Below are 13,984 nucleotides of genomic sequence, written 5' to 3' on the forward strand. Positions count from 1 at the left end.
GCAGAAAGAGAAGAAATTACTTGCTCCCAAGAGTTGTAGGAATCTCACAGCTGAAGGGAAAAAAAAAAAAAAGAGTTGGCGTAGCTCTTCACTGCCTGTCAGGCACCCTGGGTAGGGTGGCACTTGTGCCACGAGCTTGGCTGTCGTCATCCCACTTTTGGGTGGGAATGCACAGCCGGGAGAGGAGAGGCTCTGGAGCAATAGCAGAGGGAATAAACTCGAGCCAAACCCGTGGAAGCCAAGCTGCAAATTAGGGCAATTCAAAGGCACAATTGAAAGGCACAAACATCCTGTTGAGCTTGGAGTCCCCGGCAGCCCCTAATGAGTAAAGCACATGCCACAGCTCAGCCCCAGGCGTGTTTCAGTGGGAAAACTCTGCCTCCGTGCCTCGGGTTGTGGCAGGCTTTATTCCACAGACAGGTGTTCATGAGAATGGGGGACAGAGTTATAAATAAATTATCCCTTCATTTCCGTCCCAGCGTTTCCTATTGTTCAGCCACAATGTGCTTTCCTGTTGTTCTAAAAACAAAACAAAACGAAACAAAAAGCGCCAGACCCCGACCCCGAGTCCCCCTCTGGAAGGGTGGACCCAAAGCTGTGTTTGAAGTGGGTGCCAGTGTCCTCGCTGTCCTGTCACTCGTGCTGGTGGCACTGGCACTGCCACCTTGGTCCTCTGTGCCTTCTGAGAGGGGCAGGAGAAGAACCTGCCTGGGAGCAGTGCCAGGGGCATCACATCCCTGGCAGGAGCCTTTTCTCCATCAGGGGCTGTGGGAGAAGGCGGGTGCTGCACTGGGAGTGGGAAAGGGGATTTTGGGGATAGCAGAGAGGAGAACAAGGTCTGTCTGCCCTCCTTCCTCCTCCTGGCCAGTGTGGGGCATTGAGGCCATGGCCCTTGCCACAACAGGGGGGTTGTTTGTAACCATTTTACAAACAAGAAGCAGCTCAGTGGGTTATAAAATGGGGGTTTCTCTGCCCAGCCAGGCAGGGTGTGAGGTGGCACAGAGCCCACCCAGTCCTGCAGGAGCCCCTTGGGATCCATCCCAGCTCTGCTGGAGCCAGGTCCCACCTGCAGGGCACACATTCCATGTGTGAATGCACATGGAAAAAGGGGTGCTGTGTGGGGAGAGGCCAGGAGAGGCTTCACCCTGCCCTGTGCTGGCTGGGTCCCTGCCTGGAGCCCCCAGACCCTGGTGCCTTGGCAGCAGCTCCGTTTGTCAGGAGTGCTGACAGGCACACACACGGAGCAGCACCCACATGAGCACGGGTGGGCTGTGCTGGGAGCAGCCATTTCTGCATTTTAGCTCTTCAGCAGGCAAGGAAGGAGATTTCTCCTGGAAATACAGAAAGAAATGTCCCTTCCTGGGGAGCCCTGCTGAGCTGGGGCCTGGCCTGCAGTGCTGCTGGGAGCAGAGGTGCTGTGCTGGGCAGGGGGATTGAGCACCTGGGGAGGATTTTCCCTTCCCCATCTGCTCCAGGGCTCTTTTCCACAGCCCTAGCATGGAACTGGCACCCTCCCCTCACTGGCTGAGAGCGAGGATGTATTAATTTCCACTGGTGTTTGACAGGATTAACCATTGCACAGCGACTGTCACGTGCAGGACAGACCAAGAGACCAAACACCTTTTGATTGTTATTTATATCTTACTGCAAACAGGAGCTTTTTGCCTTTGTTGGCCTTTGACTCCTGTTCCAGATGCCTGATTTGAAGGGCTAATCCTGTGCTCAGATCTTGCTGCAACCTCTCTTCTCTTTGCTCAGTGCCTTAGTGCAGGTCCCAGCCTCTCGCTGCCCTGTCTGCTCTGGTTTTGCTCCAAAAAAAAAGCTGCCACCACTGCAGCCCTCCTGCCAGCTCGCCCAGCTGAGCTCCCAGGATCTTCTGGTGGGTTTTTTCCAACAGAGAGAAATGACAGAAAATCCTTCCCTTGTCAGGAAGCAAAGCCTGGGGTTACACACAGGGAGGGAGCAGCTTGAAGGAAGGGCCTGGCAGGTGGCTGCTAAAGCTTCAATGGCAAAAGTGTTCAGAACAATTGTGAGCATGTGATGGGGTTTTATATTTAAAAGGGTGGCTTTGGGCATTCAGGATGTGTTCCATTTTTGCTTTAAACATCTACCAAGCCAGGTGCAGAGACAGGAGGAGAGGTGGAGTGGGTGGGGAGTGGGGAGACCAAATTCCCTGGAACACCATGGTGGTGGTGGGAGCCCAGGACCTGGAGCAAGTCCCCATGTGCTCAGGGATATGCACAAGACATTGTCTCCACCTCAGGGAGCTTCTACCTAAGGTTCAGGATTCAAAGTTGAGCTTTCTTTCATTTCTGCTTCATGCCTGTGTGAAGCTCACTTTAGGTCCCAAATCTGCTTTTTTTGAAGTCAATCTCAGAATTGCTATTGACTTTAAATGCTGCAAGATCTCACCCATCAATTCTCCTTCTCCCATCTGTAGAACGAGGATGGCAGGATTTCTGTGCCATCTGCGGTGCTGTGAAGCTGAAAACAATCATCATTTATAAAGTGCTTTGAGCTCAGATGGGAGCTTCTGGGTAAAGGCAAGGATGAGATGTTCCTGAATGTGCCAGTTGCATCTGGTATCTGAGCCAGGGGCTGAGTTGAAGGTTTAGGAGGAACAGTTTGGTGTTGCAGAGGTGCTCCAGCTGCTGAATGTCTTGGAGAATTTGTGCTGGTCAGAAGTTCCTGTTAATCTTTACAAAATCAGGGCACAGAGGAGCTGGTGGCTTCATGTCCCACAAAAATCTAAAATCCATGCTGACCTTGAGCATCTGTGATTTTTAACAGCCACAATCCTCAGAGCTCCTGTCTGTGGCCACCACGTGAGTTAAAAGCACGTGCACTGCAAGGAGGAAACTCGGAGCTGCAGATGTTGGGCTTTTCTGAGGGAAATAGGAAGCATCTGATGGGAACAAAGGATGTTCCTTCCTCTCCAGCCTTGCAGGGAAGCTGCCTAACCTTGCTTGACACTTTTTTGCAGAAAGCTGAGGGCCAAACTGGGACAGCAAAGAGCAGCTTGTGGCTAAGCATGCTGTGTTAAGGTGAAATATTGAGGGGCTTGGAACACAAGCCCTGTGAGGAACAACTGAGGGAGCTTGGGGGTGTTTAGTTTGGAGAAAAGGAGATTTAGAGGTGACCTCATCACTCTCTGCAACTCCCTGAAAGGTGCCTGTGCTCAGCTGGGGTTGGGCTCTTTCTCCAGGCACAACCAGAGGACACAGTCTGAAGCTGCACCAAGGGAAATATAAGTTGGATATTAGGAAAAAGCTTTTTACAGAAAGGGTGATAAAGCTCTGGAATGTTCTACCTGGGGAGGTGGTGGAGTCCCCATCCCTGGGTGTGTTTAACAAAGCCTGGATGTGGCACTGGGTCCAGGGTTTGGGTGAGGTGCTGGGGCTGGGTTGGACTCGATGATCTCGAAGGTCTCTTCCAACCCAGTGATTCTGTGAATTCTGTGTGATTCTGTGTGAGATTCTGTGAGATTCTGATTCTGTGATTCTGTGTGATTCTGTGAATTTTATGTGATTCTGTGAATTCTGTGAGATTCTGTGATTCCGTGAGATCCTGTGAGATATTCCAGCTCTTGGCAGAGTGGTGCAAATCCCACCCAAGCTGAGCCAAACCCCGGCTGACAAAGATGTGCTCTGTCCTTTTGCAGACACGAGCCACCAGGCGCGCTCGGTGTCCAACCGGCCCTACTACAGCCTGCCCAACAGCAGCCATGAGCGGCGCTCGGTGCTGGCCGTGGCGGAGCCGCCGCGCTTCCACTCGCAGGCCAAGGGCAAGAACGTGCGGCTGGACGCGCACTCGCGCAGGGCCACGCGCAGGAACAGCTTCTGCAACGGCGTCACCTTCACCAACCGGCCCATCCACCTCTACGAGAAGGTGCGCCTCAAGCTGGTGGCCGTGCACCACGGCTGGAGCGGCGCCCTGCGCTTCGGCTTCACCATCCACGACCCCTCGCAGATGAGCTCCGAGGAGATACCAAAGTACGCCTGCCCCGACCTCGTCACCCGCCCCGGCTACTGGGCCAAGGCTCTGCCCGAGAGGTTTGCGGTCAGGGACAATATCTTGGCCTTCTGGGTGGACCGGCATGGCAGAGTCTTCTACAGTATTAACGATGAGGAGCCCATCTTGTTTCACTGTGGTATTAAAGTTTCCGGGCCTCTTTGGGCGCTCATAGACGTCTATGGGATTACCCACGAAGTGCAAATTCTAGGTGAGTGTGTCTTTGTGGCCTTTGGGCTGCTCTTCTGCTTGCTCTTTCTGGTGCTGTAGGGAAGATGCATGATCTGTGTGAGCATTTCTGTGGGACACTTAAGAAAATTAATTTGCTGTTGGTTTTGTACCGCCAATTAATCATTTTTCCTCTGCCAGCAGCAGCAATATATTCCAGAGATGGCAGTGATGGAAAGTCCTAAGGCTGCACATTATGGGAAGGGATAAATGGAAATCTTTACCTGTAATTCCACTCAGCTTTCCCTGAGCTGGATGTGCTGCTTTGGCATGGAAAAACATGGAGCAAGGTGCCAGGGACAGAGGAGACAAAAAGGGCCAGTTGTGATTTTGTTTATTCTTTCCCAGCTACCAGTTACTGCCAGTCCATTGGAGAACTTTGAGTAATTGCCCAAGAGTTTCCTGGAGCCCTTCCCCAGCCCCTCTCTCTGCTCTTGGCCGTGGTCCCACCCAGGCTGGCAGTTTGAGAGGCTGTGTTGGCACTGTGACCCTTCCCTGGCTCAGGGACATCACTCAGACCCCTGGAATCAGGTGGAGTCTGGCTGGTTTACAGCCTCTTCCTTAGGGAGGGCTGCGAGAGGGGACAAATCTGTTCCCATTAGCAAGCCCAGCTGATGGCCAGGGAATGATTTTCCTTTCGTGGCTTTTGCAGCATTGAAATTTCTAATTAATTCAGCGTTAGATGGAGTGTTTGAACTGGGCTGCACCACAGGGAACGCTTTTAAAATCCAAGAGAGTTGCCCTTTCCCAGAGGCTCCTCGGAGCTGATGGAGTTTTAACAGCCCAAGGCAGCTGCACCTGCCCCAGGGGATGGTGCTGCCAGCCTGGCATGGAGCAGGCACCAGGGATGAGCTGTGGAATGGTGAGTCCAGAGGGCAGGCAGCTCCATCACACATCCTTCTGAGCAGTGCCAATTATTTTACAGGCAAGAAGGCCACACATAAACAAGGCTTTTCCCTGTCTGCTGTGCCTCCAATGTGTAATTAAACCTCACCAGCAGCTTGTCCTGTAATTGCAGTTGTGACACACTCCAGCCTCTGGTGCTCGTCACAGAGGAGAAGGAGTGTTTGCTGTATTGGCCAAGGCAGCTGCTTCACCAGAGCTTTCCTTTCTCCTCATTAAATTGGAGTTTGAAAAATAAAATGCAGCTTCTTTCTGCTCCCCACCTCCAGTCCTGCCTGCAGCATGCAAGAGTTCCCAGTGAAAGACTCAGGCTGAGCGCACCTGTACTCTGCTGGGAGGTTTTCTTTAATAAAATACCAAACCCCCACACTGCCCCAGGAATCAGGGCCATGCTCAGCCTCCTGGGGCACCAGGGGACCTGAGTTCCTTGCTTGAGGATGTGCTTTTCTCTGCCTTGTCCTCCCAAAATGTTGTGAGTTGAGAAAATGGTGAAATACAAGTTCTGAGGCATAAAATGCATCTTTCAGGATCATGAATCACAGAATTCAGGTTTGGGCTGAAAGGGATCTTAGAGATCATCTCATTCCAGCCCCCTACCACGGGCAAGGACCCCTTCCACTATCCCAGGCTGTTCCAAGCCCTGTCCAACCTGGCCTTGGACACTTCCAGGAATGGGACATCCATCATGAAGCTTGAAAGTGTCTGACTGCTCTGTGGGGGCATTTCTTGCCATGCAAGCTGCGCTGGCTGAGAAGGAGCTGCTCCAGCCATCAGCCCACCCCAGTGGCCTCTCCTTCCTGGGTTTCTGAATGAGGCAGGTTCTGCTCTGTAGCTGCTGGGTGGATCTGGGTGTTTTTTCCTTTTTTGCCATGAGCCTGGGGATTCTCTCCACCAGGGAGAAGGCAGTGCTGGTGCTGGGCTGCTTCACCCCTCTCCATCTCTGGGTAGACCAGGAGTCATTCACCAGACACTTAAATTGCACATGCTCTGACTTTGCTCAGTGCATTAAACCTTTCAGAGTGACGTGTCCAGGCTGCCCCAGCAGGGCTGGAGGCAGCAGGGAGAATGCTCCCAAACTTTCCCACACCTTTACATCACCCCCAAGCCTGGCATGGCTCAAGTGAAAACCTGGAAAATTAATTAAGGATCAACATCCTGACTTTCCCTTTGCTGTGAATAGGGGAAAACAACCTTCTGCTTGTAAAAGCTTTCTAACACCTGCAGGAAGTAGCTTTTGTGACAAGCTCTCCATTCAAAACCTCTGCAGGGCTGTGAACACCCCTGAGATATGAGGCTTGAAATGACCTCTCTGGGACACACCTGTGCTGGACACAGGTGTAAGGCAATGCCAAGGAGTGTGGAAAGAATATCCATTCATCCTTGAGTTCATCACTTGGGGACCTGTCTTGCACAAGACCTTGGGACACCAAAATATTGAGGTTTATTTAAAAATAGTGTAACCTCAGAGCTATCAGATCCTTCTCCTCAGAAAGCTGTAGGATCACACTGGTTTACAGCTTTTCCCCATTTCCCAGTCCAGGGAGCTCCCAGATCACACAGGTGCTTTGGAACACTTGTTTTTCCTGGCTGGTGCCAGATGCAGCCACTCTGCCTGCTCCACGTGTGACTCTGCACCAGGAGCTGTTCATTAGTGGTTGACCCGTGGCTGATTTTTCCTTATGGAGTCTGTAGGCTGCAATAACAACTGTAAGCATAAAAGCAGGCAGTTTTCTCTTGACTGAAGCCTCTGTGCCTGGGTTTCTCTCACAGACAGCATGTTTGCAGAGACCATGACCACTGCCCGGCTCAGCACCGCCCGGCTCAGCACCTGCCTTCCCCAGAGCAACCACGACTCGGCCAACTTCAACAACAACGAGCTCGAGAACAACCAAGTGGTGGCCAAAATTGCAAACCTAAACCTAAGCCGGGTACCAGGACTTGGGACTGACAACCACATCATCCCCTGCTGCCCCAGCCGGAGGCAGCACGCCCAGGGAGTCCCGGCCTTCCTGGACACCGACCTGCGGTTCCACCCCACCCGTGGCCCCGACATCACCTTCTCCCAGGACAGGATGGTGGCCTGCACCAACTGGCAGGAGAGCAATAGGACTTTGGTGTTTTCTGACCGGCCTTTGCACATCGGGGAGAGCCTCTTTGTGGAAGTAGGACACCTGGGGCTGCCCTACTACGGGGCCCTCTCGTTCGGCATCACCTCTTGTGATCCGAGCACTTTGCGGACAAACGAGCTCCCGGCGGATCCGGACTTCCTCCTGGACCGTAAGGAGTACTGGGTGGTTTACAGGGCCTTCCCAGTGCTCAACAGTGGGGACATCCTCAGCTTCATGGTCCTGCCCAACGGAGAGGTGCACCACGGGGTCAACGGGGCCAGCCGGGGCATGCTCATGTGCGTGGACACCTCGCAGTCCCTCTGGGTGTTTTTTACCATCCACGGGGTGATCAACCAGCTCAAAATCCTGGGTAAGTGCAGCCAGCGGGGCACCTGGCTGGAGAAGGTTCCTGGGCCAGAAGCAGAGCTCTGGGTTTGCACTCACAGTGTTCGCTGATGGGAGGATGCAGCTCCTTGTGTTTGCAAACAAGAGTGACAAAGCACGGTGTCTGTCACAGAGATGTGTGCAGCCTCTGTGATTCCCCCAGGAAAGGATGAGGCTTGAGAGATAAAACAAGCAGCAGGCAGGGAGGCAGAGATGGCTGTGGGGGGCAGCTTTTTCTTTCAGTGGGTTGGTTTTTGAAGGGAGTCTTTATAAACAGAGGTGGTTGTGGGGGGCAGCTTCTTTTTCAGTGGATTTGTTTTAGAAGGGATTCTTTATAAACTCCCTATTCCAGCCAACAGGTATTAAACTTCTGCCTTGGTAAGGATGGTGATTTTTATGGGCACAGCTCTGGTTTAAGGCTGGACAGTAATTGCTCCTGAAGCACTGCCACAGCTCAGGGATCAGCTGGCCCTTCTGATCCATTGCTGGTGGCCAGTTCTTGCCTTTCTCCTTTCCTTCTGTGAAGGATTCCACCAGAAAAGTAGATGTTAATGACTTTGTAAATCAGGTTTTCTTCATCCAAAGCAATGGCTTTTCCCAGCTAACAGTGTGACAGCCACAGCTGGAGCCCACTGCTGCTGGGGAGAGTGGGACTGTGGGGAAATGGAAAGGCAAATATTGCATGACCTGGTGCTTGCTTCTCTGAAGCTGAACAGGCATCATACACAGGCATAACGAGGTCCAGACCCTGGGCTCACATCCAGAGTCTTGCCCTGTGTCATTACCAAGGGGCAGCATTAACTCAGCAGCTGGACTCGCCCTGAAGTGCTGTGCAGGTGGGGTGGGAGCAGCTCAGCAGGCTGAGGGGGTTTGGCCAGGCTCGGGGTGTCCCTGTGTGGGCTCAGCTCTCTCCTGTGTTCCCAGGCACGGTGCAGTCCAGCCCAGGGACGGTGTCTCCCTCAGGATCCCCCGGTGGCTCCCAGTACGACAGCGACTCAGACATGGCCTTCAGTGTCAACAGGTCCTCATCAGCCTCCGAGTCCTCGCTGGGTAAGGACAGCCAGCCCTCTGCCACAGGGGGTTACCTCTCCTGCCAGGCCAACAGAAGGAATGGGAAGGAACACAGTGCTGGGAAGGTTTTCATAGCCTGGAGAGGGGCTGTGCATCGGTTGTATCAGCCCCAGTGTGGCCAGCAGGAGTAGGGCAGGGACTGTCCCCTGTGCTGGGCACTGCTGAGGCTGCACCTCGAACCTTGCGTCCAGTTCTGGGCCACTCGAGATGAGAAAGACATGGAGGGGCTGGAGCGTGTCCAGGAGAGGGAAGGGGCTCAGCCTGGAGAAAAAGAGGCTCAGGAAGGACCTTCTGGCTCTGCACAACTCTCTGACAGGAGGGGACAGCCGGGGTGGGGAGGGGGGGAGTTGGGCTGTGCTGCCAGGGAACAGGGACAGGATGGGAGGAAACAGCATCTAGTTGCACCAGGAGTGGTTTGATTTAAATCTAAGGAATACTCTCTTTATAGAAAGGGTGGTCAGGTATTGAACAAGCATCCCAGGGAGATGGTGGAATCAGCATCCCTACAAATGTGTGGATGTGGTGCCTGCCCCCTGTGCAGAAAAGGGCTAACAGGCTCTGCCCAGAGCTGTGACTGCTGCAGGCTGGAATACACTGGGACTCAACTGGCCAAAGAACCAGGCAACGACCAAGGACATCCTTAAAACCTGCCTTAAGCGTGCCACACAGTGTCAGCTTTGCCCCATCCCGGTTGACCAAACAACCTCATTCCCCCCTTTTCTTTTGCAGTGACTGCCCCCAGCTCCCCTTTGAGCCCCCCCATCTCTCCTGTCTTCTCCCCTCCGGAGCCATCGAGCAGCAAGAACGGGGAGTGCACCGTGTGCTTTGACAGCGAGGTGGACACGGTGATCTACACCTGCGGACACATGTGCCTCTGCAACACCTGTGGTCTTAAGCTGAAGAAGCAGCTCAATGCCTGCTGCCCCATTTGCCGACGGGTCATCAAAGATGTGATTAAAATCTACCGTCCGTAGCGCCCGCCAGGGCTGCAGGAAGGGGGAGCGCCGCTAGCAAACCACGCCTTTCCGTCCCTGCTTATGGGTTATCGTGCTGGTCAGTCGTTATCCAGTGGCTCGTTATCTGTGTTTCCTTATTTGACTGCTAGGGCACAATTCAGGGAGCAAAGCTGAGGATTGTGTGGGGCCCGCCACCCGAGCCAGCTGCAAATGAGAAATTTCCCCTGCAAAGGCTCTTTTTTGCCTCCTCCTGCTGCGGGGGAGACTTGCTGGGCTGCGGGTCCGAATGGGGAGGTTGCCACTTGGGCAGTGCCAGGTGCCACTGGGCTTCCTGACCCTAAAACCCCACAGCTCTGGGCTGCTGCCAGGGGCTTGTGTTGTGGTGGAGCAAAACTGGGACAAGGCCCAGCAGGAGGGTTTCAAAGTGGACAGAAGTGATCTGGAAATGTCATGTAAGGAGAAGCAGCTCAGGCCAAATAGTGGCACAGCCAGGCTGTCACTTACTGGGGTTCTGTCCTCATGAACATGGGGCTCACAGGGACGTGGAGGAGCTGGTCTGGGCTTAGATAATGCAGATTTTTCTTTCTGTGGCAGAACAGGGACTTCTGGCCATGGAGGCTGAGAGCCAGGGAGCTGCCCTGGGGTGGCAGTGAGGGGCATGAGCCCACACAGAGCCCCTGCAGTGATGGAGCTGCAGGGAGCTGTGAGGGGCAGCTCGGGCACAGCTCTGCTGCCTTCTGAAGCCATAAACTGCACCCTCTGGGTGACAGGGGTGTGTGGATGGGCACACTGCAATCCTGGCTTGGGACACTGCAGTGCAGGGCTTTGTCACCTGCAGGCACATACCCCTGCACCTTGCTCTGCCCTCCTGGCAGGTGGCACAGCTGCCGTGTCACCAATCCTGACTGTCACCTGTGCTAGACCTTCCCCTGCAGCCAGTGCCGTGGCAGGGCTCAGCCTTCCTCCCGCCCCACCATGGGGATTCTTTGGAGGCTCTGGTGAGAAATTAATTTCTGACCTAGTCCCATCAGGCTCACCTTTATTTCTGGGGACTGTATATGCTGATTTTACCTGTTCTTTCTTTCCCAGCACAGCTCCCAGCTGCCTGCACGCTGGGTCTCAACTCTGCCTGAGACCTTATTGAGAAAAACAGGGACTATCTCACTTGGCTTTACTGAGGAGGAAAGAAAAAGGCTCTGAGGCTGAATTAGATGGTGGGAATTCAAAGGTCAATGGGTTTTGGGTGTGAGGTCAGCTGCAGGCAGCACCTGATTGTTCAGTACCAGGGCTGGTGTGAGGAGCTCAGCATCCTCCTCCCTGCTGTTCCAGCAGGAGCTGCCCTCCAGTCTCCATCCTTTGCCCATTTGCACAGCCCCTATCCTGTCCTTCAGCCCCAGCCTGGCCACTTTCCAGCTGCTTCAGGCTCATAAAGAGGGAAAAAAGATGGAAATGGGAGGATGAGAGGAGCTGTGTCCCTGCAGCTCGGTGACCGTGTGCTACCAAGTGCACAAGAACAGCTTTTCAGAAAGGTGCAATTACCACATTTTAGTCTGGAAAAAGGGAAAAAATGGAATAATAACTCCTGTGCATTTTAAGAGCTTCTGGGCACAGAGGGAGCCTGAGGGATGTCTGGCTATTCCCTCTCTCCCCCAAGGCTGTGGGTGCGTGGTGCTGCTGCCCATGCCGGGGCTTGGCTGTGCCAGGAGAGCTGGGTTTGGCTACTGGCCTGTGCCAGCCCTGTGCCAGCCCTGTGCCAGCCCTGTGCCAGCCTGTGCCATGCTGCCATCAGGGAGGGCACTGCCAGGGAGCAGCTCATCCTCCTCCTGCAGTGGGCTGTGCTCACAGGGCACCCAGAAACCTTTTGTTTTTTCCTTGGAGTGCTGATGACCATTTTTATTGAGTGTATCAAGGAGAGGCTGCTGTGACCCCTCAGCCATGGCCCTGCACGAGGGCCCAACAGCTTTGCAGAGCCCTTTTTGGAGACCTTTTTGGTGCCACTGGCTGTGCCACCACCCTCAGCAGAGCCACTGCACCTTTGACTCCCACCTTTCCCCGAGGAGGAGCCAGGGCACATTCCCTGCATCTGGAGCTTTTCTGGACCTCCCAGCTGTCGTCCAGCCCAGGGAGCAGAGGCTCTGCATTCCCTGGGATGTCCCAGCCCCACGTTGGCAGATCCAGGTCCAGCTGTGGGCAGTGGGCACAGCGGTGCCAGGGTGTGTCAGCCTGCCTGGGCACTGCCAGCCGTGGGAAGCCTTTCCCTGGGGAGGAATTCAAGGAGAGCTGTTGGAATGCCCAGCCTGGATCAAGTCTGGGCCATGCCCAGGGTGCTGTCCCAGCCCAGGGGTGCCCTTGGGTCACTGCTCACAGTGACACCAGTGCCATGAGCCCCCTTGCTCGGTGCCACCTCAGGGCCTGCATCAGCAGGGTGGCTGCAGCCTGGGTGGGGTTGTTTTGGTGTAGCTCTGTTTTGTATTTTTAAGCCAGCAAGGAGAAACACCGAATCCACCCCAGGAGCTCTTCAGGACACTTTGCAGAGGCTGAATTTTTGCTGTAGCAGCCAAAACCAGTTTGTAAGAAGGGGCAGCACCCAGTGAGGCCAGCAAGGAACCAAGAGGGATGGGAGAGCAGTGGACCTGTGGCCCTGCCTATCCAAGAGCAACAGGAATTTTCCAAAATAGGCCTCAAAAAAAAAAAAAAAAAAAAAGATTTCCAGGAAAAGGTAGCCTCTTACAGATTTCATTGTTAGTATTCGTATTGCTATTTTTTTTAAACAGTCCAATGATATATGATTTGTACAGAAGATCTGTTTGTGCCTTATAAGGGTGTCTGTGCACTTTTTATCCTTTTTAAAGCAAATTTTAAAAAGAAAAAAAAAAAAAAGATGGGGGGAGAAAACCAACACAGATCAATGGTAGTTTTATAGAATTTTGTGTTCACTGAGAATCCTGCTTTATATATATATATGTGTGTGTGTATACATATATATATATATATATAGGAGTGAAAAAGTGTTTATTTCCATGGATTTTCCCCTCCTCTCCTCCTTAACCTTGTTTAAAAATTTAAGGAAAAAAGGAAGAAAGGAAAGAGATGGGGGAACTCTTTTACCTCTCCCCCTTTCCGAGGCAGTTCCTCTCTTGTTGTTACCTTTATGATTCAATACTGTGACCTGTATTATCTTGTTGAAGCTGAATCAGATTTTGGACCTCTGTATTAGGCTTTTCAAGCAAAATTTTGGGGGGCCTGGGGAGGGAGGGCATCGCACGAGGGAGGGAGCTGCACCTCTACATGTCAGTGCTCTATAGTGTTCAGTGCTGTGTGTTTTCCTTTTGTCCATTTACCTGTTTTCCATGAATATAATTTGAGACTTGTTTATGAAACAAATAAACCTTTGGCTTGTACAGAGTGCTCTGGAGTGCTTCAAAGAGTTTGAGCTGGGTGGGGTGTGAGACAGCCTTCATTTGCAAAGTGAGGAAAGACTGGTCCAGAGGGGCAGAGGTTTCCAAAATAATAAAAAAAAGAGCTTTACAAACCTTTCCTGAGCTTTGCTTTGCTCCTGGGAGTCACTGCCCAGGGGCTGCTCACTCCCTTCATGGGCTGGGAGGCTTTGCTGGGTCATTGAACACTGCAAGTCCTTGGAAGTTTTGAGGACAAGGGAGAATTTTGGGGCTACAGAGGTGGAAGGGTTTAGTGGCCCTCACAAAGAGGCCCGAATTTCTTATCCAATCTCCAGCCTGGCCCCCTCCTATGCCCTGCTGGGGCTGTGGCAGCCAGGGGTGATGCAGACACAGCAGGAGGGTTGATTTTCATTTTCTTTTTTTTTTTTTCATTTTCCTTTTCTCCTTTTCCATTTCCTGTTTCCTTTTCCTCTTCCCTTTCCTTTTCCCCTTCCCTTTTCCTGTTTCCTTTTCCACTAGCCTTTTCCTTTCCCTTTGCCTGTTTCCTTTCCCCTTTTCCCTTTTCTTTTTCTCTTCATATGGAGTGGAAAAATTCATCCACAACTGCCCTGCCAGAGCTGAGTGTTCACACAAACCCCTCGCTCGCTCTGGGTGCAGAAGGAGCTGACAATTTATGCCAAAATGCCTTTTTAGACACTCTGCTGCCTCAGTTTACCCCCAGAACTCATCCCTGGCCACCCAAAACCCCTCAGCACTGGCAATGCCTCCTTCTGCCTCTGCATCTTCCCAAAATCACCAAACTCTGCTGGTCTGAGCCCACAGTAAAAACTTCCACACTCCACTGCCCCATTTGGTGGGATATAAATGGGATATAAAGTCTGGGCACCAAGGAAGACACAAGGAGCTGTCAGGGTCCCCATGAGCC

General features: G+C 52.9%; 1 protein-coding gene across 1 annotated transcript in view; it reads left to right on the forward strand.

Moving 5' to 3' along the window:
* NEURL1B (neuralized E3 ubiquitin protein ligase 1B) overlaps positions 1 to 13,069 on the forward strand; it is a 34,662-nt gene extending 21,593 nt beyond the window's left edge. Inside the window, exons 2-5 of the mRNA XM_050979585.1 lie at positions 3,662 to 4,222; positions 6,913 to 7,620; positions 8,559 to 8,684; positions 9,435 to 13,069. Coding sequence (XP_050835542.1) covers positions 3,662 to 4,222; positions 6,913 to 7,620; positions 8,559 to 8,684; positions 9,435 to 9,679 — 1,640 coding nt within the window. The 3' untranslated portion in view covers positions 9,680 to 13,069. The remainder of the gene's footprint in view (positions 1 to 3,661; positions 4,223 to 6,912; positions 7,621 to 8,558; positions 8,685 to 9,434) is intronic.
* Positions 13,070 to 13,984: the final 915 nt, after the last annotated feature.

This window comes from Serinus canaria, chromosome 13 (assembly GCF_022539315.1).
Source record: "Serinus canaria isolate serCan28SL12 chromosome 13, serCan2020, whole genome shotgun sequence".
NCBI classification, from domain to species: Eukaryota; Metazoa; Chordata; class Aves; order Passeriformes; family Fringillidae; genus Serinus; species Serinus canaria.